The sequence below is a fragment of the Sparus aurata genome, chromosome 6 (genome assembly GCF_900880675.1).
Source record: "Sparus aurata chromosome 6, fSpaAur1.1, whole genome shotgun sequence".
Classification (NCBI taxonomy): Eukaryota; Metazoa; Chordata; class Actinopteri; order Spariformes; family Sparidae; genus Sparus; species Sparus aurata.
In genome coordinates, this window is record NC_044192.1 from 20,405,277 (window position 1) to 20,432,108 (window position 26,832).

Below are 26,832 nucleotides of genomic sequence, written 5' to 3' on the forward strand. Positions count from 1 at the left end.
AGAAAAAAAAAATGTTCCAGCTGTTTCTTCTTGATGTTCAAAAATGCACAAAGATTTTGCAACAAAGCCTAAAAAAACATCCAAACTAGACAATCTGAACTCTTTGCCTCGCAGTTTAAATTTGTTCAGTGTTCACTGATTCTTTTTCATCTAAACTTGTTTACCCCAGGGTTTTTTTTTTTTAGGAAACATTAGAGCTGAACAGTTATTTTGATAATTGAAGTCGTGTCAGTCATCTCATAAGAATTTTTTTTTTTCAATAAACACACCACGTTCTCAGTTCTCAGTCTGTCAAGTTGCTTGTTTTAATGCTTCTGTTCATCAGATATGAAAGTCAACTTAAAAAGGGAACAATAGGACTTTTATTCAAACAAGACAAGACGACCGAGGGCGTCACTTTGGACAAATCAAAGTCGTACATGGCATTTTCTAATTGCCCTTTGACATTTGATCAACAAAACAATAAATCAATAATTACAGAATAATAAATGCAGCTGTGTTGTACAATCTCTATTTTTGCATTTTAAAATGTAAATTACTGGCAGATGACTGATTCTCTAAATAATAGACTGGTGAAAACAGCTGCTCATGAGACAATGTGCAGCTCTGTTTCTCCTGATGTTGCCGCTTCAGTACACTTTTATCATTAAGCTCTATTTTCAGTTCAGTGAATGCACAGAAATCATCCTGACAGCTCCTCAATAACTTCTCTCTGTTCTCCCTCATGTGATTCATACTCTGCAGTTCGGGCCTGAAGACAGCATGTGGCGTTCTCCTGCTGGTTTCAGTCACATGTTTTCTGGCGCTGCTCTCCGTCAACAGCGACATGATCATCTTCCACTACCTGTTCGCTGGCTTCAACTGTGTCCAGGTGAGCTCCCCACTTCCCCTCTCAAATTGTATTCACAGGTTGATTTCTGTGGTTTTTCTCACCCTCTTCTCTTCCTCTGTCGTCCAGGGTCCCTTTGTTTTCTTCTTCCGCATTGTCTTCAATAAGGAGGCGAGGAATGCCATGAAGTACTGCTGCAGCCGCAAGCGGCCAGATCACATGATCAAATCCAAGGCCTCAGTGAGTCCCTCGACAGAAACTCTGAGACTCATTCACTCGGACGGCTTTGGTTACATGTTGGGAGCTGCTGACACACACTCTCTCACACACACACACACACACACACACACACACACACACACACACACACACACAAACCAGCTGTTTTAGGGAATTAAAGAATGATCCAAGAAAGAAAAGTTCAGATAAGAGACGCTGCAAATAAAATTATGGGTGGGAGATTTAAATGTCATGAAATCAGATAGATGTTTTTTTAAAAGCAATATGTTTCACATTTATTGTTAATAAGTGTTTAAATTTAACGATTAGGTGGTTTGCTTTTTTTTTTAAATCTAATTGTCATAACTTTTTCGTGCTCTGATCTTCAGACAGAAGAAGGATGTCAGGGGGTTTGAACTTCTCCAAAATATAAACAGTGTTTTATGGGATTTATTATGGATAAGATAAATAAAGAATAACAACAATCCTTAAAGCATTTTCACTCAAAGTGTGTGTTATTTATCAGCAGCTCCAACTTTTAATTCTGTACCGGTGTTGTTTGATTGTTAAAACACTCGTATTTGCTCTCCTCGTCTCTGTAGGGCTACAAATGCAACGCCAACTACATGGACGGCCGGTTGTACCACCTTCCCTTTGGAGACTCCAGTGTGTCTCTGAACGGCACCATGCAGAGCGGAAAGAGCCAGCAGAGCTACGTGCCGTTTGTCCTCAGGTGAGATTAAAGATGAAGATGCTGCGTGATTTGACGGAGTGACAGGAGCAGCTTTAAACAGATCTTTTGTGTCTTTTCAGGGACGACGGGCTCAGTAACAGTCAGGCGCACATCGCGCTGAACGACCACGCGTCACTCTTCCATGAAACTAAAGAGCGCTTGGATGGTATTATATCTCTTCAGTCTCGCTTATTAAAATTAACTGTAACAATACAATGGCATCAACCTCCCCTCTGTCTGTGTGTAGATGGTGACAGCGACTCGGACAGCGACCTGTCTCTAGAGGACGACCAGAGCGGCTCCTACGCCTCCACACACTCGTCTGACAGCGAGGACGAGGAGGGTCCACTCCCCCCTAATGAATGCTGGGAAAACCTTGCATCTAATACGGGCAAGAGACCAGACAACGGTTTGAGTAAGATGCACTGGCCTATGGATTATGCAGCAGCAGTGAGCGGTGACAGCGAGCTCACAGGTACAGACAGACTGAAGCCGGACGCTCTGGCCAATCCAGAGCTGAATCTGGGACATGACGCCCGAGCGTTTTCGGACGGCAGGACGCAGGACACAATGATGACGCTGCTGCCCAGTCTGCCAAACCTCAACGCCCACCCACACAGAGGTAAAGTTCAGCCTGGCACAAAACACCTGCAGGAGTTTGGAGTTAATGACACATGTAATTAAAAAAAAAAAAAAAAAAAGGGCGCGCAGGTGGTTGAGTGGTTAGAGCGCACGCCACATACGCAGCTGACCCCGGTTCGATTCCAGCCGGAGGTCCTTTGCTGCATGTCACATCCCTCTCTCTCTCCCATATTTCCTATCTGTCTACTGCTTAATAAAGGTGTCTATGCCAGAAAAAATCTTTAAAAAAAAAAAAAAAAAAAAAGAAGTGGGGGCGCCGTTTAGCTCAGTTGGTAGAGCAGGCAGCCCATGTACAGAGGCTTTGTCCTTGCTGCAGTGGCCCTTGGTTTGAATCCCGGCCTGGGGACCAATTACTGTGTGTCTCCCCCCCCTCTCATTCTGTTTCCTGTCGTATTTTGAGCCCGCTCTATCATTAAAAAGGCCAAAGAAATACTTACAAAAAAACCAAGTGAAACTGCATTTTACTTTTTTTCAAAAAGACGTCACATGTTGTGTTCTTCCTGCACAGGGATCCTGAAGAAGAAGCAACTGTCTCCGATTGTAGAGAGGAACGGCCTCAACCGCATCCACAACGAGCTCATCCCCGGCACGGCGTCTCCGCAGGGATCCTCTTCCAGCGAGAGTCGAGCCGCACCGGTTAAAGCCAGCCTGCCGGATCAGCTGAACGGTGTCGCCATGAGCATCAAGGCGGGGACGGTGGACGGTGACTCATCAGGATCAGAGTGAGTGTTAACACCAGACGACACACACAGAACAATATCAGATACCAGCATGGACAGTGTTGTTTTTCCCACCCGTCAGCACGTCCAGTGTCGTATCACGGTGTGTCGCAGGAGTCATTCAGTGTGTCCTTCAAATGTCTGCGTCAAACTACGACTTGTGTCGCTGTCCTCACTGATTGTTGTTTTCATTGCTTGTGGTCTGTCTCGCATCCACCTGATTATCTTCAGTGTTAAACCAAATGAAGACAGAGCCCGTCCTGCTACCAAACAGCGTGCAGGGATCTAAACAGATTTAAACCTGAGAATGTAGTGATAAGTGACATAATGTGTTCTGGATGAATTACTAAGAGATGCTTTGTCCATCCCTGTTAAAGGACCAGTTCTGTATTTCTCTGTTCTGTACTCTCTGCTCGCTCATGTAGAACACAGACGTCGCCCATCTGTTGCTTTGTTGTGAGCATGCAGCTCTTGAATACTTGATGTAAATTTAACATTCAGTGTAAAATAAAGTAGCTAAAGCACCAACACCAGTCAGATCTAATAAAAGGTGCAGTTTTAGAAAATATATTTTAATGCAGACATGTAATATTTACAGTATTAATAAAGTCATAATACAAGCTATTATTTTATTTTCATAGCTGAATGAACAGGACACAGTTTGAACCTAGAAAATTGGCAAATTAGCAGCATTCTGCTAATATAAACACAGTGAAACAGTATGAAATGGTGTATTTTTCTCTTCTGGTTCAAATTTCTTGCTCAGAACTACATATTGTACCTTTAGAGCACATACAATCAGGCATTGTATGAAAGTGTAGTTAATTTATTGCTTCTCTAAGCTGAACTATAATAATTAATTGTATTAATAATAAACACAGTGCCCAGGTTTCTGAATCAATACCCAAACAACACTTTTGTGATATATTACTTTGAGAAATGTAAATGTATATTTGAAAACAAACATTTAAATCATGTGCCTAACACAAGAAGCTGTTGGTTGCCTACAGGACAGTTTAAAATTGGCAAAATGTTTATTCAAATCAAGGACAGCCCAATAAATCTGATACTTGATTCCAACTCCCAATTCTAGTTTTCCAACAAAAAGTGGTGATGGTTTCCAAGAGGGTGACGAGAGAGAGAGATACTCTGTTTTGCCAAGAATAAAAAATAAAGTTATATTTTAAATATCCATAGAAAAGCTGCAGCTGAGTGGTGAGTATAAAGTAGAGATAGGAGCCTCAGACAGGACCACGTCTGGTCAGAACATTTCTGTGTATATTTATGTCTTTCATGATGAAGGCGTTTATCAAAGAAACTTCACAATGCTCGAGTCAGAGAAACTCTAAACTGTAGTGAACTAATGAACCTTCTTTGCTCCTTCTCTCTTTCCAAAAATCATAGATTTTTATTCTTTAATTTTATCCCATGAAGCTCTGATCCTCATTCGCAACAATCAGGATCACTGTCTTCAGATTGGTGCATCATTTCAGCATCCATCACCACTCACACATATGTGTGTGTGTGTGTTTGTGTGTGTCTGTGTGTGTTTGTGTGGAAGTGTTTCATTGCCTCACTTGTTCATTTTTTTTCCTTTTTGTGTTCTTTTCCATTTTGCGCTGCATTCCTCTCCATCCATCCTGAATCCATGCACCACCCTGTTCTCCCAGCAGCCACTGCAACACCTCCATGTGACCGCGCTGACGGAGGGGTGTGTCTTTGCAGGTCATAGAGCCTCCTTCCTCAACACTGACTGCAAAATGGGAGCACTGGACTTCTCCTTTAAAAACAAAACGTGGAAAAAGAAGGAATTCTCCATCGTCATCATGATCCTCTGAAGAAGTGTGTGTATGTGTGCGTGTGTGTTGTATTGTGTGAGAGCGTGTATGTGTGTGTGTGTGTGTTTGAGTTCATACACGTGTGCCAAACCTCAGGAGTCACTGCACTGGCCCGGGCTCATGCACACTGACAGAACGAGTCTCACTGTCCCTTTAAAGAATCATTTTGTTTACATACTTGAAGCAATGCACTTTTTTTTTAAATTACCGCCTGAACGTGTTGGTGGTCGATTCTTTTATTTTATCTTTCGTAGTGTTTTCTTTGTTCCAGGATATATATTTTGTTTTGAAGACTGTGGAACAATTACAGAGGTCATGATTTTGTTTCGTTTTGTTTTTGGGTGGGTCATTTAGTTGTAGACTTGCAAACATTCAGGGAATCTCCTATTTGTTTTGTTTTTTCATGCATCACTACTTTGTGACGTCTTCCTGGTCCGCCTGCTTACATTTCTGTTTGGTGTTTGTGCCAGTCTGACGTTCGAGGAGTTCAGACTCAGGTTTACTGCCTGAAATGTCCAAGAGGCAAAAAACGGTCGAGTGCAGGTCGTCCACAGACTCTGAGGATTTCTGAACTTTAAAACAAGGAAGAAAGAACGGTACCTGCCTGCTGATGGATCCTCCGTATAAGCTATTTCTCACTCATGAAGGACGTTCCCAGAGGCGGCGGACTCGTCGCCTTCTGCACTGCTCAGCCTTCCAGGAGGGAAACCTGCACGTGCAGACCTTAAAAGGACTCAAAAGGACTTTTGATACTTCTTTTTTTTTCGTTTGTTTGTTTTTGTAAATCGCTGAGGGCACGTTTTTTATGGACGTTAAAAAGCGCTCTCACTTTGTCATCTTTGAACGCATTCATTGGAGTTCAGTGACTAAAACAGCTGTATTTTATAGATTAGCTACGGAGCTTTTGTGGTTTGTAAAATAATGAAAATACATCTGAAATTGTGCTGTAATACTATTTGAGCTGTAATCCATTTCTACTGTACAGAGTGGCCTGTAAATGAACCGAGGACATATCTTTAAATGTAAGTAAACATGTAAACTTCCCTGTTTTTTTTTTAGGAAATCATTCTTGAGACTCAAGATGAAATATCTTTTACCTTAGTTACTACTTTCAGTTCAAGTTGATGTGAAATTTGTGGATGCCATGTTACCAACCATATGAATTTAATGTATAGAACTGATGCCATAAGAATCAACACTACCAGGTCAATCATATCAACTCTGGTGTCCCCACAGAGAAATGTCTCTTTGACTCTGACGCTCCTGTTTTTACCAATTAAACTTTTTTCTACCATTTCCTCCCTCTTACCTCATTTTTATCCAAGCCAAGATCTTGTGTTTGCTCTTCTTTCTGGTTTTGACAGTATGATGCGTTTTGCATTATATCAAGGTTACATCCAGCTACTGTGCTGGTGGAACAATCCAATACTTGCTATAAATTACCAGGTTACAAACTAGAAAATCACAGCTTCTTTATGTCAATAGATACATTTCACTTGAATCTGCAGTTTCACAGCTGATTTTCAGAATATGACACTTATCAACTTTCTGGCGAAACGCTTGGTAACAGAGTTAACAGTTAAATATTAAGCTAGAGCCGGCCACAATTAGCTAAGCATAAAAATTGAAAATTAGCCGCACTCGGTACAAAGGCTACAAATCCAACCTACCAGCACGTCTGTGCAGCACAACAGAACTTATTCGCTGAGGCTGCACAGAAACTGATGTGTAAAAATGGCAATTTTATGTTGTGTGTTAATGACTGAATCTTCATTATCTGAACTAGTCCTTTATTTGACTTATTTCATTTGAGAAAACACAAACTTGTGCACATTTCTTAAATACATTTGAGAGCAGGCTGCTGACAATAACAATCTCTGTTTTTAGGAAGTGTCTTCTCAGTCGTACACGCCTCAGTTGAAGGGGTTTGAGGGGGTAAGTGTCTAAAATATTTAATCCTGATAAGTGTTAGTCCTTCATCATGGAGGCTGGGTCTTCAGGTGTGGACAAAACAAGACAGCAACAGGCAACTGAAAAAACCTCACTAGGTGGTGCTAAAGCTGCTCATCTGTGTTCCTTCTCCTTCAAACACAACCCGTCCTGTGTGCAGTGCTGAGCAAAGCGCTCTTCACTACAACCGGTCATTTATTCACTGTGCTGAGCTGCAGCTGCTCTGAAATGGGAACACAAAGTCAACATTTAATTAAACATCACTCTCAGAGAGCATCAGCAGAGTGCAGACTACTGTTATTACTAATTTATAAACTTATCTTTGATTAATCAACTTGTCTGTAACCATCACAGAGAAAGTTTAATTCAACTGGATAAATAATGACTAAACCATGAAGAGTTAATTTATATTTAATGGACAATTACTTAATTTTATGTATTTATTATTGAAGTAAGGGTCAGCACGAGATGTTGAAAAATCACACTTACTTTATAGAAGAGGCTTCACGTGCTCCAGATTCTAGAACCCGATGCTGCAAAAGTGAGCTCCATTTCTTTCACCAACAAATAGTTTCCTGAACTTCTTTCCAGTTGAAACGACTTCAAATGTGCAATTTCCAGAATTTTGTACATTTCAGAGCAGATTATTCAGCTTTTCTTCCACCTCGTAGCAGAGCGCATTACGTCTATCCTGTAGTGGAATCAACATATAATTGTCCCAACTCTTGTCGTCAAAAATAAGAAAACTACTTCAACGTTTAAGTTAAAGCGTACTCTTACCGGCCTGTAGTATTGGCAAAAATGTTCATTTTGTAATACTGATAGTTCATTTCAAAGCACTTATCCACCGATACGGCTGACTAGTCGATGCAACTGTGCAACCCCAGTCACCTGAAGGCTCACAAGATGATTTACAGGACAGAAAGCAGAAAGAAAAGCAAGATTTCATGTATTGTCTGACTAAATTAATCTAAAATGTCTGCTTCTAAAACTCAAGACAAAACACAGAGAAAACAAAACCCCTAATCAGTTAGAAGGGTGGTGACCGGAGGACATATACAACCAGTGAGGAGGTGTCACAGCAGACATTCCTTCCTTTATATTAAGCAGTCACGAGACAAAAGGTTGCAAACCTCTGACTCACATGTAGAGACCACAACAGTTAAACTTTCTTCCCCCAGTCACACAGTCATAAAGCAGTTAATAGGGCAGTCATGTGTTGTAACAGAACATTTTATTAAAAAAGATGTATTTGTATAGATGCAGACATTTTCAGTTTAAATACAATCTAAAATTAATCTTTTATATATTTATATTTTTTTCATAATACTGTGAATGGACTACTTTTAAAACAATTTGCATCTAGTAATAATCCTATGACCAAGTAGCAATTAGCAGGGCAGCTACAACGCAAGCAGACTGTAGAGTTTGTATACAAATAAACAACGCACAAACAATAAAACACACATATTTGCAAACTTCCTGGTCTGTATCAACTCCTCATAAATAATGTAAATCCAACGACTGTGAACGAGGAGGACAGCTCGAACGTTATTCATCTTCACCTTCTCTTCTCCGTTCCTCATAAATACAAAACACTTTCCTGATCGGGATCCCATCACACGTGTGTTAGTTTGTCTGGAGTGTTTTTCAGTTTGAGTCCTCCAGGCTGCTGCTTTTCTGCTCCGAGCCGCAGTTGCAGAGCCGGACCATGATGCTTTGCAGGCTTGGCTCCACAATACCGAGCAGCGGCCTTTGGGAAGGGTCCCCGTTCCAGCAGGCTTCCATCAGCTGCCAGCACTCCTCGTCGAAACTGGGCAACCGCTCGGGCCTGGCTCCTGGAGACGACACAACAGATCCGTCAGGGCTTCATGTTTGAAGTCGGACATGTTTTTCCATTTCTATTCGTCTACCTGATAGAGAGACCGCCTGGAAAGGACGGTGTCAGTCTGCTTACAAGCAAACTGGTGTGGTTCGATGTAGTTTAAAAGCCAACCAACCAACCACAAGATGTTTTGACAGTAGATGGGATTTTAACTGCCCATTTACTGTCAAGACAGCATTCTGTATATGTTAGGTGATGTTAATGTATGGAAATGAAAAATGCTCCTTCACCCTGTTATTTCACACAATCCATTAGAATCATTTAATAATCACTGATATGACTTCCCCACATGGAGTCATATAGAACTGATGATCCTGGATCACTAAAACTGTCCAATCAATGAGAGTTCACTGTTCTTGTTAAAGAAAGTCATTAATGTTTTGTTTTTTTTACTTGGTCCGGCCCAAACGAACTGAGCTGCTGGAGTGAAAGCGATCTGTTTATGTTTGTTTACCTCTTTTAACATTATTCCAGAGCTGGTCCTTACTGGAGCATTTCTCAAAGGATTCTGGGAGTTTCACTGAACCAGTGCAGAGGTACCAGAAAAGGATCCCGAAGGCGTAGACGTCCACAGAGTTATCATACTTTCCTGTGAGGAGAGGGGTCACAATGCAGAGGAAACCTTTAAACGACTCACAACATTCCTGCACAATTAAGTACAATGATGACATAAGACGCAATTCCTCCTCTGATGAGATTTAGTCTGTAATGGTTCACGCAACATGGTTTTCCTCACAAGAATGTAAACACACTTTTGTGAGCCACCAATAGCTGCTCATTCACACAGCTCCGACCAATTAAACAGTCTGAAGCTGTGATTAAATTATGGCCTGTGTGACCGCTCAGTGACGTACCTGTGAACAGCTCTGGAGCCATGTGGATGGGCGTTCCAACGATGCTGCCGGACATCATGGCCTCTGGTTTACAGAAGCCCAGGTCTGTGATCTTTGCACGATTCTGCTTGTCCAACTTGAAGAAGAAGAAAAAATTAAAGGAGCGCAAAGCTTGTTAGGTCGTAAAACAATTTCTTTTCAAGGGAAATAACAACAATCGGAGGCTGCTGTAAGAACTTAAAGGGATTTGTCAGGTGCTGTCTGTAAACACACCATTTAAAGTTTGTTTTAAACACTTTGGGTAGCGAGCCACTAGCACCAAGCGCCAGCGCTGAACAACCCGGGTAAGAAACTCAACCATCTTTTTCTTGAATCACTGAGTCACTCTGTCACCAAGAAATGTCCTGAACACAGCAAAATACTAAGAGAAGTGGGGCAGAGCGCTCTCTGCAGATACAGACACACAGACACAGACACACAGACAGTGATTGAGAGGGGTTACTTTTGTATAAGTCTTTAAAAGTTGCAGGTCTGACCTTTAATGTAAAAGCTCTGCATTATGCCAGACTACCGATGATCTCCAATATCTTATGCCTCTGATGTTCAGATTGTAGAATAAGATGGCAGCTGGTGTGAAAACATCACTTTCATCTGAATTCTCCCCCAAAATAAATCTATGAATATAAAAGTTGTACTGGGCCAATAACAGTGTTGGATACGTCATTGTATAGTTCATCCCTGGGGTATTGTGATACATCTACTACAGGCACGGGCGACAAATTAAGGGAAAACCCTGAATAAAGGTGTGAAGAATAAAAACACAAAAGGTGGCTTTGTTGTGCTGTGGGGGGCATGGTTTGGGTCCACTTGTCACTGTAGGGGGGAGGGTCACTGCAAATCAATACAAAGTTGTTCTGCATGATCTCTTTTATCCTACAATGAAACACTTATAATGTGATGGGAGTGGTCTCCTCCAGAATGACAATGCCCTCATCCACAGGTCATGAGGGCTCACTGAATGGTTTGATGAGTATGAAAATGATCTGATGCAGTCACCAGATCTCAACCCCAAACACTTTACTGTGACACTTTATGGTGCTTTTTCCTTTAATTTGTCACCCATCAGAGCACAGACCTAGAAAACATCTCAGAAGTCACAGGCCCCTGATCTTACCAGGACATTTTTTAGCTTTATGTCTCGGTGCAGGAGGCCCTGACCGTGCAGGAAGCGGATCCCTTCCACCACGTCCAGAGCGATCTGAAGTCTCTCCCTCAGTGATAAACCAGCCTGGTTAAAAAATAAATACATTCAGAAACAGTGAGATGGAAGATTAGGTTTATCTGACACATGCCTGTTTCTAATCACGGAATCATCCAGTCACCTTCAGGCCTGTGTAGAGGTCTCTGTGCAGCCGCTCCATGATGAGCAGCACGGCGATGCTGGAGCCGCCTCCGTAGGTGTAATCAATCACAGAGCCGTGCAGGTCGACGAGACGCTCGTGCTTAGGCAGAGTCCTGAAGGAAAAATGGTTCAGTTGTATTTTTATTTGATTGGATTTGTCTTTTATATAATCAGGCAAGTCTTTAGGAACATATTATTTTTTACAATGGCAGTCAGTCATATTATCATCAAACAACCACTTTTTTATGTTGAAGTGACAGAATATTGCCGAATGTTTGTCCACATGACGCAGCCTCAGTCCTGCATTCCTCAAGTTTATGGCAGTTTGAGCAGAAGAGCATTAATAAAACAAGCTGGCACGTTGACACAGCACCGCCTCAAGGCTTCAACAGTCAAAACTAGTTTTTGTACCGTGGCTGGAGTTTGGCCTTTGTAACAAGGCAGCTGTCACGTCCACTGAATAGAGTTCTGCTCTTGATAAAACTGCTTCTTGCACAAGCTGCTTGAAAATTAAAATGCACACCTCTAAGTGTCAGTAAAATACACTACCAGCTGGGACGACTGTTCAGTGTGAAGAATCTAAATACATTTCAGACACACCGGTGCTGAGATCATGCCACAGCAGCTGCCTGTGTGTGTGTGTGTGTGTGTGATGTTTACACGCTCGCTCTTACAAACTCACCTTGTGTAGTGAAACTCCAAAGCCAGGTCATTCCAGTGTTTATCGTCAGGTGGTACCACAGACTTTAGGGCGCACGGGTAGCGTCCTCCCCAGCTGTCACACAGGTACACAACTCCGTACTGGCCCCGACCCAACTCTCGCCCCAGTTTAGGCTTGCCTGTCAAACCAAACATTGCAGTCATGAACATCGAAGATAAGATTTGCTGATTGTTACTTGACTCGGAGTTTGGACTTCAGTGAGCCAAAAGGGGAAGTTTCTCTGTGCTCAGCTTAAATCTAAGGTCATGACTTGGTCAAAAACGGCTGTGAGAAATAGATCAAATCAGAATAATAAAAAGTAAAAGGTATGTTGTTGTTGTTGTTGTTCGTGGAACAGACAGCCAGTTTCACTTGATGTGTGTGAACAATGGGAGGGTTTGGTGGTGACTCACCGTGTAGCAGCACATCTCTGAGGGAGCGGCTCTCCAGAGACAGGCGGGCCAGCCGCGGGGCGTGGTCCTTCCTCACACGCAGCCACAGGTCCTCAGTGCGCTCCAGTCGCCCCGTGTGCCCTTCCTCCAGCTATGAACACAAACACGTGACATTACATCTCATGGTTAGCATTAACAGCAGCTGCTAAATGACTGGTTTAATTTGTTAACAGTTATTTCATCTTGGCCAAACTGTGGTTTGTGATTTTATTTCTGCGTGTGTCTGGTTTACATGTTCTTGGTCCATACTGTTGCATCTAAACTGTCACGTTCTCACTGACTTCAGGCCAGCTGCCTTTGACCTCTGTGGTGATGCTGTCATTTGTCAGACTGGTTAATGCACAGTTCGTGGCCGACAGGGGTACTCCTCGATGTCTTTTATTTTTTTTGCAGAGATCTCATCGCTAGTGTTTGCTTTGCGCTCAGCTTTAACTTTAAAGTCAACATGAGAAAAGTATGTAGGTGGTTCAAGTGTAGTTTTATTTTTTCATCAAAATGTAAACATTGATATTGTTCAATCCTACCATCAATCAGATTGATATATAACCGCCAATATATATGTCCCGATATTGGGCCATTTATAGTACATTACTAGTTCATATCATAACTAGTCATTTTAATAACATTATTAATTATGGTTAAGCGAGCTCATCAATATTCTAACAGTAAAGAAGTGTGCATCAATTAAGAGTAAAGGAAGGATTTTTTACACATTTCACTCAATGTGATCTGTTATTTACAAGAGCAGAGACCCAAGGTTTCTAGTAAGTACATTAGAAATGTTCTTGACAGGTAAGTAAGGATTTATTGTATTGATGTATTAAAGAAATATCATTAACATGTAGAACTCATTTGACTGTCATTCTGCTCTTATTTTGTCTACTCTGAACTGAACTCCCACCAGTCTGTTTTCATAAGATTTGATAGTTAAATATGATAGTTTGCATGCAGCATGTTGAGACATGCTTTTCAGAAAACCAAGTCAGGTCTGAAAGCAGGATCTCTAATGTGCAGGAGCGGAGCACACTGAACCAAATGAAAATGGGTACAAACAGAAGCCTGAAAATCGTACCCACACTTGTCCGTAACAACAAACATCACACTGCAAGGTGGAGGATCTTAGAAAAATGTCTCTGTCTCCTTTTCACTACAGTATAAAAGTATCCTGCTTTAAAATTTCTGTGCGATGAGGAAAGCTTTCCTATCTACTTTGGCCTGCAGTTTGTCAGTATGCAGTTTGTAACAGAGGCAGAGACTCTGCACATTCAAGAGCTCCTCTGTTACAGACAGGAATGTGACAGTAGTATAATGTTATTTTATTGGGTTGACTTTTTTGAACTGCACTCAGTCAAATAAATAAATGAAATTAGGATATTTCTGTCAGTCAAGAGCCCTTAACATACAACATATTGCCAACTCAGCTCTTCTATAAGACTGCCACGATAAATCAGTGTCTTTGTAACTGCATTAGGAGTGAAGAATTAACGAGCATGGAAATGCAGTCAGTGATGTGACACACACTGCAAGTCATGTGATGATTCTCATCACAGCAATTTGACTGGAATGGATTTGTCAGGGACCTCATGGAGGAGGTCGCAGCTATCAGCATATCAGAGCTTAAAAGGCAAAATATTTCATGTGAAGAGAAAAAGAAATGCTGTAGCACGAGCTGTGCAGCGCATGAGAGTCAATAAAAGCTCTCTATAGAGAGGACATTGAGGGCATGATGGGGAATTCACACAGTTTATGAGGCAAAGTCCATTTGGGAAGACAAAATCAACTTACGAAAAGTGTAAAGTCTTACAAACTGTTGGAGTCAATCAACATAGAACTAGCACAAACCATAAACATAGTGTCTGGCTGTGTTTCTCCAAAAGCTGAGGCGGCTTCAACTTTTTGGCAGCTGCATTACATTGCAGAAATCCCCTGCAGCCAGCACAGCCGCAGCTAAAACAGAGTGCCCTCATTAAAATCAATGGGAAGACCTGCGTTTTCACCACACTGCCTGATTTGATCTGAAACCAGCCTTAAAGGGGCTGTATGTAGCAATTTCTAGCAATATACATGTATTAATCACTTTTTTATTTGCCATGAGCAGACTGTCATGTGACATGAAAAATCAGACCTTCCCTGTCTCTCTCAGTTGCCTATGAAAGACTTTGAATGATTTGTTTAAGTCGTTTACTGCTGCTGGACTACATTATGCAGGGTATCGAGTGCCTGCTCCACTAACAGAGAGCAACCGTAGTCAGCGTTAGTTTAGGAATTGAGTCCTCTCAGGTAAACCAACTACTGGCTTTAAGCACAAAAAGAAATGAGCCCCTTCAATTCTACGAAATCTTCATTAAAAAATAAATGTTTTATTCAAATATAATCAATTATAGGCTGAAGCCTACAAGTGTATCTGTCTACATTTAATACATCACAAAAACATAGTAGATAAAATAAATCAAATATTACAGAACAGTGAACAACAGATTATATGGTCAGATAAAAGAGTTCTTTAAGCTTTTGAAGTATATTTGATGAAGAGTAGGAGTATAACGGGCACAGAACTACAAGAAAGAGAAAAAGTTCACCTGGCGCAGAGATGCTGCAAAGGCCTCATGGGAGCTGTTGAGGCGGGTTCTGAACTGGGAGCAGATGCTTCTGGCCAGCTTGGCAGCACTGAGACTTTCTATGGCATCCTGGGCCACTTTCCGCTTCCACTCTGGCGTGATGGCAGGAGGGTTCACAAAAGTTATCCTGTGGATTATCTAGAAACAAGACACAGAGTGAGGTCACTCTTTCAGAAGTCGCCACGCTGTTTGAAATCGGCTGAAATTCATTCGACTCTGACCTGCTTGATTTGCTCCCAGAAGAGTCTTGTGACGGAGGATCCTGATGTAAAGGTGACCTCTACATGATAGGCAGCATTTAATAACTGGGACAGAGAGAACACAAAGTAAATGTGCAGGAAAATCTCAAAAACCAGTAAATGACACCTGAGGCCTCTGGCACTGAAGCCGACTGGAATTGATGGAGGCTAATGAAGTTTACAAATTCTTCTTTAAATTTTCCGTGTTTATCCGAATATTTATTCTGCTTAGACGCGTCTGTGTGACCCCATGTATAACCTTGTTTGGTTTACTTCTGTTAGTTTCACACTTAAGTATGAATGATTAAATACATAGTGGGGATAGGAGACAGAACAGGGCTGATGACTCATCTGACAACACATTTAATCATTTAATCATTTTAATTCTTTTTTTTTTTCTCTATATATATATATATATTTTTTTTGGCCTTTATGGCTTTATTGATAGTACAGCTGAAGAGGGTGACAGGAAACAGGGTGAGAGAGAGGGGGAGTGACACGCAGCAAAGGGACCCAGGCCGGGAGTCGAACCCGGGTCCGCTGCAGAGCTCCTGTTTTGTTTGTTTTTTTCACAAACCTGTTTGAGGTGATTGGAAGTGATATTGTGGACAGAGGATTCGATGTGAGACTTCTCCAGACTGTTGAGACATCGCTCAAGAGTTCCTACGAAGCTCTCCCTCAAATAGTCCACAGAGCTGATGAGCTTATTCGCCACAGCCTGATTCAAACGGACTACTATCAGCTCCTGGATCTGGTGGATGCAAGATTTGATCTCCTTTGACGTAACAGGCTCTCCATTAGTTGTTACAATAATGTCTACATTTGACAGAGAGATAGAGAAGGAAAGTTTGTCTTGTTAAGATGAAGTGAATGTAACCAAGCAGTACAGAGAAATACTCATTAATGAATGTTGTCAGATATTAGTATGGAAGTCACTTTCAATCAATTATTATCACAATATTATGACGTGAACATTGCTGAGCCCTTAATTGCATTATACAGAGAAGTGTTTCTGTTGTTTATTCACTGCTTAATATAAAAAGGGTGGACAAAACAATAGAAACGCCACCATATAACACAATAAAACTCAACAGGACAACAAACTACAGCTTCCAAACCAACCACACAATTAAATCAACACCTAGAGGGCATACCTCCGCCAAGGTCAAACAGTCCGCTTCAATCAAGCCAGGGCCAATGTCACATAAGTCATATCTAGATCATCTTAATCAAAAGTTTTATTTATCCATCAAGATCCATGCATTATTCCCCAAAAATAATGCTTTTACAAAAAGTAAATAGGGTCTATTCTGGGCCAAGACCCATCCTCCACTAAGGTTTTGTGGAAAACAGTTCTGTATTTTTTGTGTAACCCTGCTGACAAACACGGGCGAAAACATAACACAACAACAACTTAATATCATTACCTTCATGAAGGGAGATTTTATGACTAATTCTGGAGAACTGTACGGAACAGAAAGAAGCAGAACACAATAACCAGTGATAGGCCTTTCTCAGCTACTCTCAACCACAGACAGCGAAAACTTTATGGGCAGATTGCGAAATAGAGCTATCTCAGCAGCAGCAGTAAGTCTGACTAGAGTCTAAAGACAATAAAGACATAATTCAGGCAACAGACAAGAAAACCCAGTTAAGACCAGTTAGTTGTCTGTTTCAACTCCCTCAGAGACCCAATTATCACAAATCCTAAACAGGCTCAATGAAAAGAATCTGAATAGGCGGAGGTCTGGGTTCCACAAGCCAGACATTTTTGTCAATAGAGAAATAATGAAGAAGGAATCTTTTCTCATTAAGTTGAAGATGTAAGAGCAAAAGATAAAAAGCCACACATGTGGTAATTCATTGTGAAATCACAGATTCAATGATATGATTTTGTGCATCTCAAGAGGAGAAAACAAAAGCTCATGTACTTCAAACAGGGGCTTAAGTGACAAGATTAAATTGTTTTTTCAGAGTTTAAAACACTTTTTTTTCACAGCAACATCAGACCACCTCTGGATTGAATCTAAACAATATCACATATTTATTTATTGACAAAAGGCAACTTTATTAAAACGTTTCAAAAGGATCACAGCTTGTCTGCTTAATTTGAAGCATGTGAACTGTAAAAAAACAAAAAAAAACAAAACATAACTCAATAGAGAGTGTGTGTAGTATGTACACATGCCAAAAAATTATTTGCTTTTTCTAAGAAGTCTGACAGCAGCAGAGACATTCTCACAGAAATCTATAAATTAAATTGGCTGGCCATGTAGAAACAACGGACATGATTACTACTGATAAAGTCAAAACGTGTCCTGTTCAATAGCCATGAAAATCGAAAATGAAAATGAAAAAACTTGAAAATTTGTCGTCACAACAACTAAACAAAATCAAATGAGCATGAGGGCGCACAGGATAAAAGTCCCAGTTGGGGAAATAGTGCAGAATAATACTCATTAATATGCTCAGCTTGTTTGCACACTGTCCTACCTTTGTAGCTTTTTGTTAATATTCAATTTGACGACATCAGAGACACTTATTTGACATAAAAAAGTTTAATCAGACATTCAAATCTTGGCTGCCTTCACAACTCTCCTCAACTCTGTGGGAGTTGTAATTCCCAGCAGTTTATCATCAAACTGTGGTTAATTCACTGCATTAAAACAAGTTAAAATATAGGGGCAAATGTATCAGTTCCATCAAATATTATATACAGTATTTGTATTGAACCATTTATAATGTCTTCAAGATCAATACCTTCACAAATGAAAGGAAAAACCTTAAACAACCACAGAGAGGAAAACCCACCTGCCTTGTGGCGTATATCCAAAGTGCTTACTCACTAACCTGTAAATTCCAGGTTGGCAGCATCCTCCAGCAGCTGCTCCTTCATGCTGCTCAGTGTCTCCACAATCATCTCCTTCATCTCCTCCTGTTTGCGGTTTGCGATGGCCATGAGGGAGGTGAAGAGTTCACCCTCTTTCTCACGGGTGTACTCCAGCCTGCGTGGCGTTATCTGCAGGTCCCTCTGCATGTCAAAGGCCTGCAGGGGAGGGGAGCAGAAGGGACAAAGGTCTGTTGGTGATTTTTTATGGGCACACTGGGTCGTAGCAGACTGACACTAAGCAGCTCTTGCAGTGGGAATAATTACTGCAACACTTGTGACTTGTATAATCCTGTTACCTGGTTAATGAAGAGATCTAGACAGCGACAATGAATCCCATTAAGCAGGTTGGCGGCCTCCACCTGTTGGTTCTGAAGCACTTGGCGAGTAAAAGGCACCAGCAACCGATGCAGTCTTTCGAAAGCCTCACCCAGCATACTCTGGGGTTTGGATCCCGGTGTGGGCATCTGTGTAGGGGCGCCACAGGAGCAGTTTCCTGTCGGGCCGCTGAGAAAGCCGAGGGAGAGAAGCTGCTTATGGAGGGCGCTCTTCTCCTTTTCCTTCTCGGCACGGCGGCCGGGTTCTGGGGAGGCTGCCGGCATTGTGTCAGGGATACGAACAAAACAGATGGGAAAGGAGAGCATCTCTTTGACCTTCCAGAGCTCAGCCACCTGCTCTGTGCTTAGAGAGTCCTGGTTGATGGCGTACAGTATGATGGGGATCACGTTACGAGTACAGTCTTCCAGGGCTTCTTCTATGGGCTGGACACTCGGACAGGGCACCACCATGACCTTTGCTTCCTGGGGACAAAACACAAAGAAATAATAAAAATGTGACTTTCATTTAGAGCAATTTGGTTTATGTACACAGGAAATTATTAGGAAATAAGATTCTGTAAAAAAAAAGTCCAGTTGACCCAAATCAAACAAAAACTAATTTTGACATTTACTCCAAGTAAAATCCAGTCACAGGAAGAATACCACTGCATTTAGTTGCCAAATTTTTGCTCTAGCCTGCCATTGAACAAAAAATGTAGGTCAAGAGAATTTAAAGCTTCTTAGGCTTTGATAGGCCGTCACAATAAATACTTCTGTTGGATATTGTCCCATAAAAAATGCCATAAACACCTCATCCTTTGAACAGATTTTATTTACACCTTCAAAGCTCAAGCAGGCATGTGCACCTACTTCCAACAGGGTGTGCATTAACATGTTTAGCTTACCTGTTACAGTTAAGATTTCAGCTCAGTCCTGTTCACCATGAAGAACGCAAATGAACAGTTTTGATTTTTCTACCAGAAAATATAAGCAGCTTTTTACATTGAAGTGAACATGTTTTTATACAATTTATCCAAACTGACACTTTATGTTCCTGACATAAGATTCTGAAGGTAAAGTCAAAGCAGCAAAATGAGAACCCCTGTAACATAAAGTGCCCAAGGCAGATCAAGTACAGTTTTTAAACCAATTTATGCCAGAAAATGTTTAGATGGACACCACTGCAACAGGAAGAAAAGAACACATCCACACAAATCACATGCTCCTTCCATTTCAGAACACAGAATGGTAAATAAATATTTGTGCTGGTCCTGGGAAAATCTGCGACAGGGCAAAAGCATTGCCCAACTATAAAGGTTTTCTTAACCCTTGATAAATAAGGACATTTACAGAAATAGACTCGGAGACTGCTTGAGAGGGAGACCATGACGAGGGAAAAGACAGCTAGAGAAACGAGGCAAAAATGACCCGCAGCTGCACAAAGGAGACAGTCAGTCCTGTCTCCAAGAAACAAGAGCGGAGCCCATCTGAGCAGTCTCTTTGGAACAAAGATAGCCTGCAAACATTTTGTTCACAACCAATCAGAATCAATTCAATGTGTGAATTGGCTCAATGTAGTTCCTTTTGAACAACAACAACCCTTCAAGGAAATGTCTGTGTCCTGTTTTGAAGCTACTATTTTGTTTCTCAGTGCAAGTATTTATGCTTCCGTCTGACCCAACTCCACAAAGTGACACAGTCGAGACAAACAGCCATGTAAGAAAATATAATTTTTTGCATTAGCATATTTTGAGTGTGACTGCTAATATCACAGGTATTCGCTAACAAGCAGACTTCCTCATGCGAATTCGTGGAGCAATGGATCTGAACGTAACAGAATGTGTACCTCAAAAGAATTTTAGAAACGTGATGATAGGATGGCCCCTTTTATGTCCTCTAGCTGCTTAAATTGAGCCTGTAAGCACTGGTAAACTCGAGGATGAAGAGAATGCTAATTAAGTCAGTTCTCATCTGTTGGCCTCTAAAACAGGTTACTGTGATTATTGCAGGAGTGTGTGAATACCACAGTGAGCGGAGAGATTCTGTGCCTTTGTTTACTCCAACCTAAACATGTTCAACTGCTTTTCATTCAGCAGGAACATAAAGACTAACACTGCTTTAGTGTGTGACAGATTTACTTTTAACTGCCTGGCTGATGAAAAATGTAGATTCACAACCTTTCAAAGTTTTACATTTTTTAATTTACTTTAAAAGCAGCAGACTTAAGTAAAAAAGGGTTAGACTTTAACTAGATTAAATCATTCTGTCTCTCATCTATGATAAGGTATGATGATATTAAAAACAATAACTCTGCTGTTCAACATTTCTAAGGCGCTCTCAAGTGTGACTAACTTTTTGACCCAAATAAGGGATTGCAGGTGTCAGCGCCTTTCAGAGTCACTTGTGAATATGACTGGATTTACTTCCAGACATTTTCTTTCCAGGTGTTCACCTATAATGCTGATTTTTTTAGAGAGTAGACTCTGATGTACCTTGAAGCAGCAATGTAAGAACTTTCAAAAAATCTAGATTTTGTCAGCTTTACCAACAGATTGTTCAAACCATGAAAAACAATGAAGAACCTCATGCAAACCATGCAATAAAATATAATAAATCTCAAACCTTAAGTCCAATTCAAGTTATTCCACAATACTAATTGGAGTATGTGTTGATGTGTATAATGTGAGCCAACATTACCACAAACTGATTTTTATAGTTAAAAACAGTTGCGATAGGTGTCTCCCCCCCAAACATAAAAACTACAACGTTTTCTGCAACCTATCGAACGAGCAGTGTCCCAGAATTCAGTAGTAACCATGGCAACTTCATCACAGCAATGGGATTGGGATTTTTTAACATGACCTAGTCATGTGAATTGCACCAGACCAGTGGCATTACGTAAGGGGGTTGGGCGGGTGGGCTGCTCTGAGGCAGAGCGAGGCCTAGTTTCTGAGGCTGTGTGACGCTCGCACAGAGGCCTTGGTCTAAAGGATTAGGCACTAATTTCCTTGTGTCACACATGAGAAGGAATGACTACAATCGTAACACCATGCTTAATCAATTCACTCTCACAAGATAGTGTGATTTTAAGGTCCATACCACTGCCAATGCTAGTTCTTCCTTTTTCACATAACTTCATCAGTAACCTCTGAATCTGTTTTAAAGTAGAGTGCAAAACCTGAATGTGAGAAAAGCAACTGGAAAAGAATGCATTTCTTAACAGAAGCCCAAATCAGGTAAAGTAAAACACAGAACAACACAGAAAATAATCAGCTCTGCTCTGTAATCTGTTACTGCTAAGCTGTGTGAACAAAAAGATGTTGTTTTTCACAAAACACCAGCACTAATTTAAGTGCACTTCGAATAAAATGACAAAGGAAAACCATAATAAAATGTTGCATCATTATAGCATGACCATATGAATTTTTTCAGTGATGACTGTAATGTCATTTAATCTGTTCTTGTCATGGGATATTTCACAGACATGCTCGAAGAATATGCAGGACCTTGCAAAGGCTTCAGCTTCACCTGAAGTTCCCTCTCCAAGTATGGAAATTTGCTAAGATTCTCCCAATCATGGCTGAAATAACTGAAGTGAAACTGACATGCTGCACATCAGTTAGCAGAGGTATCCTCCAGTCAACGCATATACAAAATATTTTTCAGCGTTGATGCACTGAACACCTTTGTTTTTGCAACACTAGATTGATCTACTTGTGATACTATGGGTGCCATTAAAATATTAATGCACTAATCCCAACATTTGATGGGGCTCATATCGGTTCCAGTGAAAGCTTCCAGGGTGATTTAGAGACCACCATCTCTCATCTGAGTATGTTCTGCCTCAGCTCACCCCTATTCTACATCTTGTTCCAAAAATGAAGCATGGTCACATCGCAAAGCCTTACTCTTTGTAAATAGAAACTCTGAGTGAATGTGTGGAAGCCCAAGAAGAAGGAACAAAGTCAGGCCAAAAAGAACCAATACCACATAACGGTTTCATGTCAAACTTCTTGTTTCTGTGATGTAAAGCCCACCTGGAGCAGTGGATGATGCAGGGTGATCTCCAGCTCTGCTAGCCTGTGGGCCGGGTCCTCACATTCCTCGTGAATCTCCAGGTCTTCCCGGGGCACCGTATCCCAGCGGCCGCAGTTAGCTGCCAGCTGGTGCACAAGCTCATACTGGCCAGGCAGCGCCAAACTCAGCCGTGTCTGTCTCCCGTGGGTGAAACACAGCTTGCGCCTCTTGCAGACAGTGCCCTGGACTCCTTCACAAGCCTCTCCGGCCTCAGGGCCCAGCGGCAACAGCCTCTCCCCCAGAAGGCAGTTGAGCAGCTGGTAGCGGGCAGTGCAGTCCTGGCCGAGTACCAGGATGTACGGGGCAGCACCTACAGTGTTGCGTAGGAACTCTTCTTCATGGACCGGGAAAGAGATACAGCTTAACTGGCCTGGGGAAACGGAAAATGAAACAGTTTATGATATTTAGAAATGGATGAGAACAGAGCTTGGTTATCTTCAACCTTATCAGTAACCCAAAACAACACTGTTTACTCGGGCACTCAATGACACAGTATCCTTTATATCAGAGCGTGATTTCCAGAGTATACAGTACAATCACTGTTTAATTGTAGAGACACTAAAACATTTCCAATCAGATATTTCTCCTTGAACTACTATTCCCTGATCTAGCCCCAAGTTGTGGCGAATACACAGAAGAACTAATTCGACCTCATTATTGAGGGTATCAGACATAATCCTCAGTGATGCTGAGTCACAGTGTAAAACAGTTATATAACAAAAGAGAGAAGAGAGCAGCAATGGTCTATTTTATATTCCAGTGAAGTCCTTTTAAACATACATGTGCTCTTACTCTAACTCTCATCTAGAATTCACATACACGTACTTCACCACGTCACCTAACATGAAGCATTAAACCCTTTTGTTTCAGACAGACTTGTGCAGAGCATCTGACGGCATGACTTGCATGCAGTGGATAGACTGTGCTGAACAGGTATACAGTGCAGATCTAAGCATGACCAAAACATCAGATCAAGAAGTATTGTAGGATCTTTCTGCGCCATGTGATGCACATTCTTGTCCAGATATGTGACCTAAGTGTAACCAATACATTTGCTAGATGAATCTGGTTAGTAGGTGAAGACACGGGTTTAGCTTTGCCCATGAAAGACACCATTACCATCACTGCTGTGTGTTAAAGCAGCGTTTCAAGGAAGTACTCATCACAGAGCAGTGAACAACATATCATAGAGCAATCTTAGTCTAGGGTGGCTGCAATGGAGAAGTGTGATACATCAATGTAATAGTGAACAATACGCTGATTTTTAAATTGGACTCAAGGCCACTAAAATGTGCTGACAGCACACCTAGCTATCAACAAACACATGAGGCACAATTAATGCAAAATTTAAAAAAAGTGTCTGATGTCTACAGCTCCCAGCCAGCTTGTGGGTGCAGCATATTTGGTGCACTTTAGTCTGCTCATGCTTCAGAGAGGGGGCTTAATCTCTTTACTTTTCCCTAACCCCTTATTAAAGCTTTTTTTTTCACTTGGCAGCAGCCATTTATTCATTTTGCTTCACTACAGGACACAGAAGTATAACACAGATATGGGCACGCTTTTATCTAGGGTGCCTGAGCGTGTGTTCAAACCTACCTGCCTCCAGAGAAGCTGACTCCGAGCTCATAGTTGATGCACAGGCATTGCTGTAATTCTGCCTTATTTCGCGAAAGAACAAATTAGTCTCCTTCAGGTTCTTCTTCAGCTGGACGGTGTGCTTGTTGTAGCTGTTAAATATCTTCATCAGCTCCCGAGCTAGAGGAGTCGTTTTCTGTTGTTGTACATTTCCCTCCATGGTCAACAGTTTGCTCCTTGGCACCTTGAATAGAACTCTCTTCGCTGTGTGTCAATAAACCTTTATATCCCACTTTTTTAATTTTTTTTATTTTTTTTAAGTAACTTGCTCGTTAGTTAGTAGTCATGCTTGTGCACCATCCGACTCAGCTAAATCAATCAAAGAGACACCCTCATCTACTTGTCTTTGCTGTAACTTATTATCAACATTAGTGTGTTAGTGGCGGACAGACATCAGTCCCTACAGTGCGTTGTGTCAGTGAATAAAGGCTAGGCATTTGTTGTGTTGTTGTTATGATGCTGAAGCTAGCTAGCTTCACGCCGTTGCTCTAACGTCGGTCTTGCCAGCTCGAGACGAGATTTTAACGATAAGCTAACCGCTATTTCGGCATCTTCTGTTAGCTGCCCCTTTTCTGGTTCACACTGTCTGACCGTCTGCCGACAAACTGGGGAGTGTGTTAAAAACAAAGCACAGCGTCCACAATAACGTGCTAAGCAGCCTGCTGTCTTTTGCGACCTAACTTAGCTGTGGTCCAAGAAAACGTTAGCGCTGCTAGCCGGAGGGCATCCACTGCCCGTCCTCGCCTTGGCCTGGCACAGCAGACATTTCCTTTAACTTCACGTAAACAGTCCAGAGCACCGTTTCACAGCCGTACAGCTCCGTGTTTAAGACCCTGGCAGTTGCCTCTAGATGACAACAGGATGAGCACGACAAAAAAACGTCCGGGTTTTCCTGATGAGACTCCGTGGGGAAAAAAAGATCTTCCTAAACTGACTCCGGCCCGGAGAAACCAGCGGACATCTTCTTCCACCGTGGAGAGCGACGACAGCACAACTTAAATAAAGACCGCCGTTTGGTCTTTAGGTGATGAAGATGAAGAGGAGGGTCGGTGGTGGTGGTGCAGGGCGAGGTGTGTCCGACCCAAATCACATAGCTGGGGCCAAGCAATCAAATCACTGCAAAACAGAAAGTCGACACAGCCAAAGTTAGGGAGAGGAAAGGGCGGGGTTCGGGATGACGCGCTGCACTCTGGGAAATGTAGGAATGTGGGTTTAATACATCTACTATGTACAGCGTGGGTGGATATCTTTGTAGTAAATGTGTTGCAGTGACTGTAATGTCAGTGCTTCCGGTGGCAACAAAGTGTTTAAATATGCTCAGATTATATAAAGAGCCAATAAAGTAGCTAGTTTACCCAGGAAAATCAAATAGATAGAATAGATTAGATGTGAGGATAACAATAAAGGAAATACTCATTCTATCAATTTACACATTTTTAAAAAGTAGTTTATAATCCAAAATGTGACTCACTGTCCCTATCACTCACCAACATTTAATCAGATAGTGCAGACAGTTTTCAAAGTGCATGTAGAGCAGCTCAGGGCTTGAATCCGACCTGTGGCCCTTCAATGCATGTCATCATCCCCCCTCTCTACCCCTCTCCTGTCCACTCTGGAGCTGTCCTATCAAATAAAGGTACAAAAACTATTACATACAATCAGTTAAAAAGAGACAACAAGAAGGTTAAATACAGCAGGCAATGAGCTGACACATTGAGTGTCTCATAATTTCAATTTTAGTTCAAGAGGCCATATAACAATCTTATTATGGAAAGTTGTTCATGTCTCATAAGGAACACACTAATCAGCCTGTGAAGACAGTTGTATGATGTCATCCGTGGCTCTGAAGGTAGCCTTATAAAGGGCCTGATGATATGATCAGGGTTATCTCGAGTAGAGCTGTCCCAAACGATTATTTTGCAAACGATTAATCTAGCGATTATTTTTTCGATTAGTCGACTAATCTAACGATTAATTTAACGTTACATGACCAAACAAAAGTAATGTAGTAACTGTAAATGTCGTTGGTAACTTATATGAGGAAAAAAATACCGCAGTTGTAGGCGGAGCAGCGTCTGTCCTCCCGCCTGTCCTACCAACTCTTCCTCACATTTCTGCCCGAAAAACAGCGTCTGTCACCGGCAAAAACCTTTAACTCACTCAAGTGGTTGTGTTGATAGAAATCACCGCGATGGTCAGCCCTCCCGACCGAGACTTTAGTGAACTTTCCCCCAGAAAACAGCCTCCGTCCCCGCAAGTGACAGAGTCACGCAGCAACCTGTTTACTGATGGCGATTTTGTAATAATGTAATTTAGCACGAAAAACGTAACTCTTTCACCTTCCAGGATGTTTAGGGGGCCGGGTTCTCAATCACTACACATTATAAACGGTCCGCGGTTTTAGTTTGACAGAGGGGACACCTGGGAAACACAACGACGTCATCATCATGACGTGAACCGTCACGTCTTTGTAGGAGCGGCAGCGCAGCTTTCCGTGTGAATTACATGTCTGTTCGTCTTTATTCCAGCGGTGCTTCGCTCTGTGTGAATGACCAACGGCGGTGAATTGACGTTAATGCAGCGTCTCTGTGTGAGAGAGGGGATATTCTCAGCCTCCGCAGCCGCAGGTACTACCACTTCCTGTTTGGGACGACGCGTCGACGCAAATTATTCGTCGACGAATTTATGTCGTCGATTACGTCGACTATGTCGACGCGTCGTCCCAGCCCTAATTTCTTGAGTTTGGCTTGAGAATTCCAATATATGACAGGAGGCTTGTGTTACAAACCCTGGGGGTGAAGTTTGAAAATATGTGTGTTTACCAGGCACTGTGGGGAAAGCAAAAGACAATACATGC

At 41.8% G+C, this 26,832-nt stretch overlaps 2 protein-coding genes across 6 annotated transcripts in view; one reads left to right on the top strand and one right to left on the bottom strand.

Moving 5' to 3' along the window:
* celsr2 (cadherin, EGF LAG seven-pass G-type receptor 2) overlaps nucleotides 1-6,278 on the top strand; it is a 67,750-nt gene extending 61,472 nt beyond the window's left edge. Inside the window, exons 28-34 of one of the 4 annotated variants that reach the window (XM_030419333.1) lie at nucleotides 745-871; nucleotides 959-1,069; nucleotides 1,651-1,781; nucleotides 1,862-1,947; nucleotides 2,029-2,403; nucleotides 2,932-3,145; nucleotides 4,813-6,278. In XM_030419333.1, the coding sequence (XP_030275193.1) occupies nucleotides 745-871; nucleotides 959-1,069; nucleotides 1,651-1,781; nucleotides 1,862-1,947; nucleotides 2,029-2,403; nucleotides 2,932-3,145; nucleotides 4,813-4,837 (1,069 nt within the window). In that variant the 3' untranslated portion in view covers nucleotides 4,838-6,278. Of the gene's footprint in view, nucleotides 1-744; nucleotides 872-958; nucleotides 1,070-1,650; nucleotides 1,782-1,861; nucleotides 2,404-2,931; nucleotides 3,150-4,812 lie in introns of those variants that run through there. The other 3 variants (XM_030419334.1, XM_030419336.1, XM_030419332.1) reach the window with 3 other exon arrangements.
* Nucleotides 6,279-8,145: 1,867 nt separating this feature from the next.
* On the bottom strand, nucleotides 8,146-25,592 carry dstyk (dual serine/threonine and tyrosine protein kinase). 2 transcript variants are annotated; one of them, XM_030419341.1, is made up of 15 exons: nucleotides 25,463-25,592; nucleotides 23,937-25,091; nucleotides 22,301-22,710; nucleotides 18,246-18,746; nucleotides 17,910-18,105; nucleotides 15,637-15,875; nucleotides 15,042-15,125; nucleotides 14,782-14,958; nucleotides 12,164-12,293; nucleotides 11,733-11,889; nucleotides 11,031-11,163; nucleotides 10,823-10,936; nucleotides 9,670-9,784; nucleotides 9,270-9,404; nucleotides 8,146-8,768 (listed from the first exon to the last, which is right to left on the bottom strand). In XM_030419341.1, the coding sequence occupies exons 2-15, from the start codon at nucleotides 24,133-24,135 to the stop codon at nucleotides 8,581-8,583; spliced, it is 2,778 nt and encodes a 925-aa protein (XP_030275201.1). In that variant the 5' UTR covers nucleotides 24,136-25,091; nucleotides 25,463-25,592; the 3' UTR covers nucleotides 8,146-8,580. The 2 variants fall into 2 exon arrangements, with proteins under 2 accessions (XP_030275201.1, XP_030275200.1); XM_030419340.1 differs by lacking the exon at nucleotides 25,463-25,592 and having other exon boundaries at nucleotides 23,937-25,157.
* Between the last annotated feature and the right edge of the window lie 1,240 nt (nucleotides 25,593-26,832).

Bases quoted from the DNA above. Each gene is read 5' to 3' on its own strand.
- dstyk (XM_030419341.1), bottom strand. From the start codon at position 24,135: ATGGAGGGAAATGTACAACAACAGAAAACGACTCCTCTAGCTCGGGAG. The intron at 15,876-17,909 runs GTTAGTGAGTAA...TGTCAAATGTAG, and splicing joins TGCCAACCTGGAATTTACAG to ACATTATTGTAACAACTAAT. The intron at 15,126-15,636 runs GTTTGTGAAAAA...TCTCTGTCCCAG, and splicing joins CTTCCAATCACCTCAAACAG to TTATTAAATGCTGCCTATCA.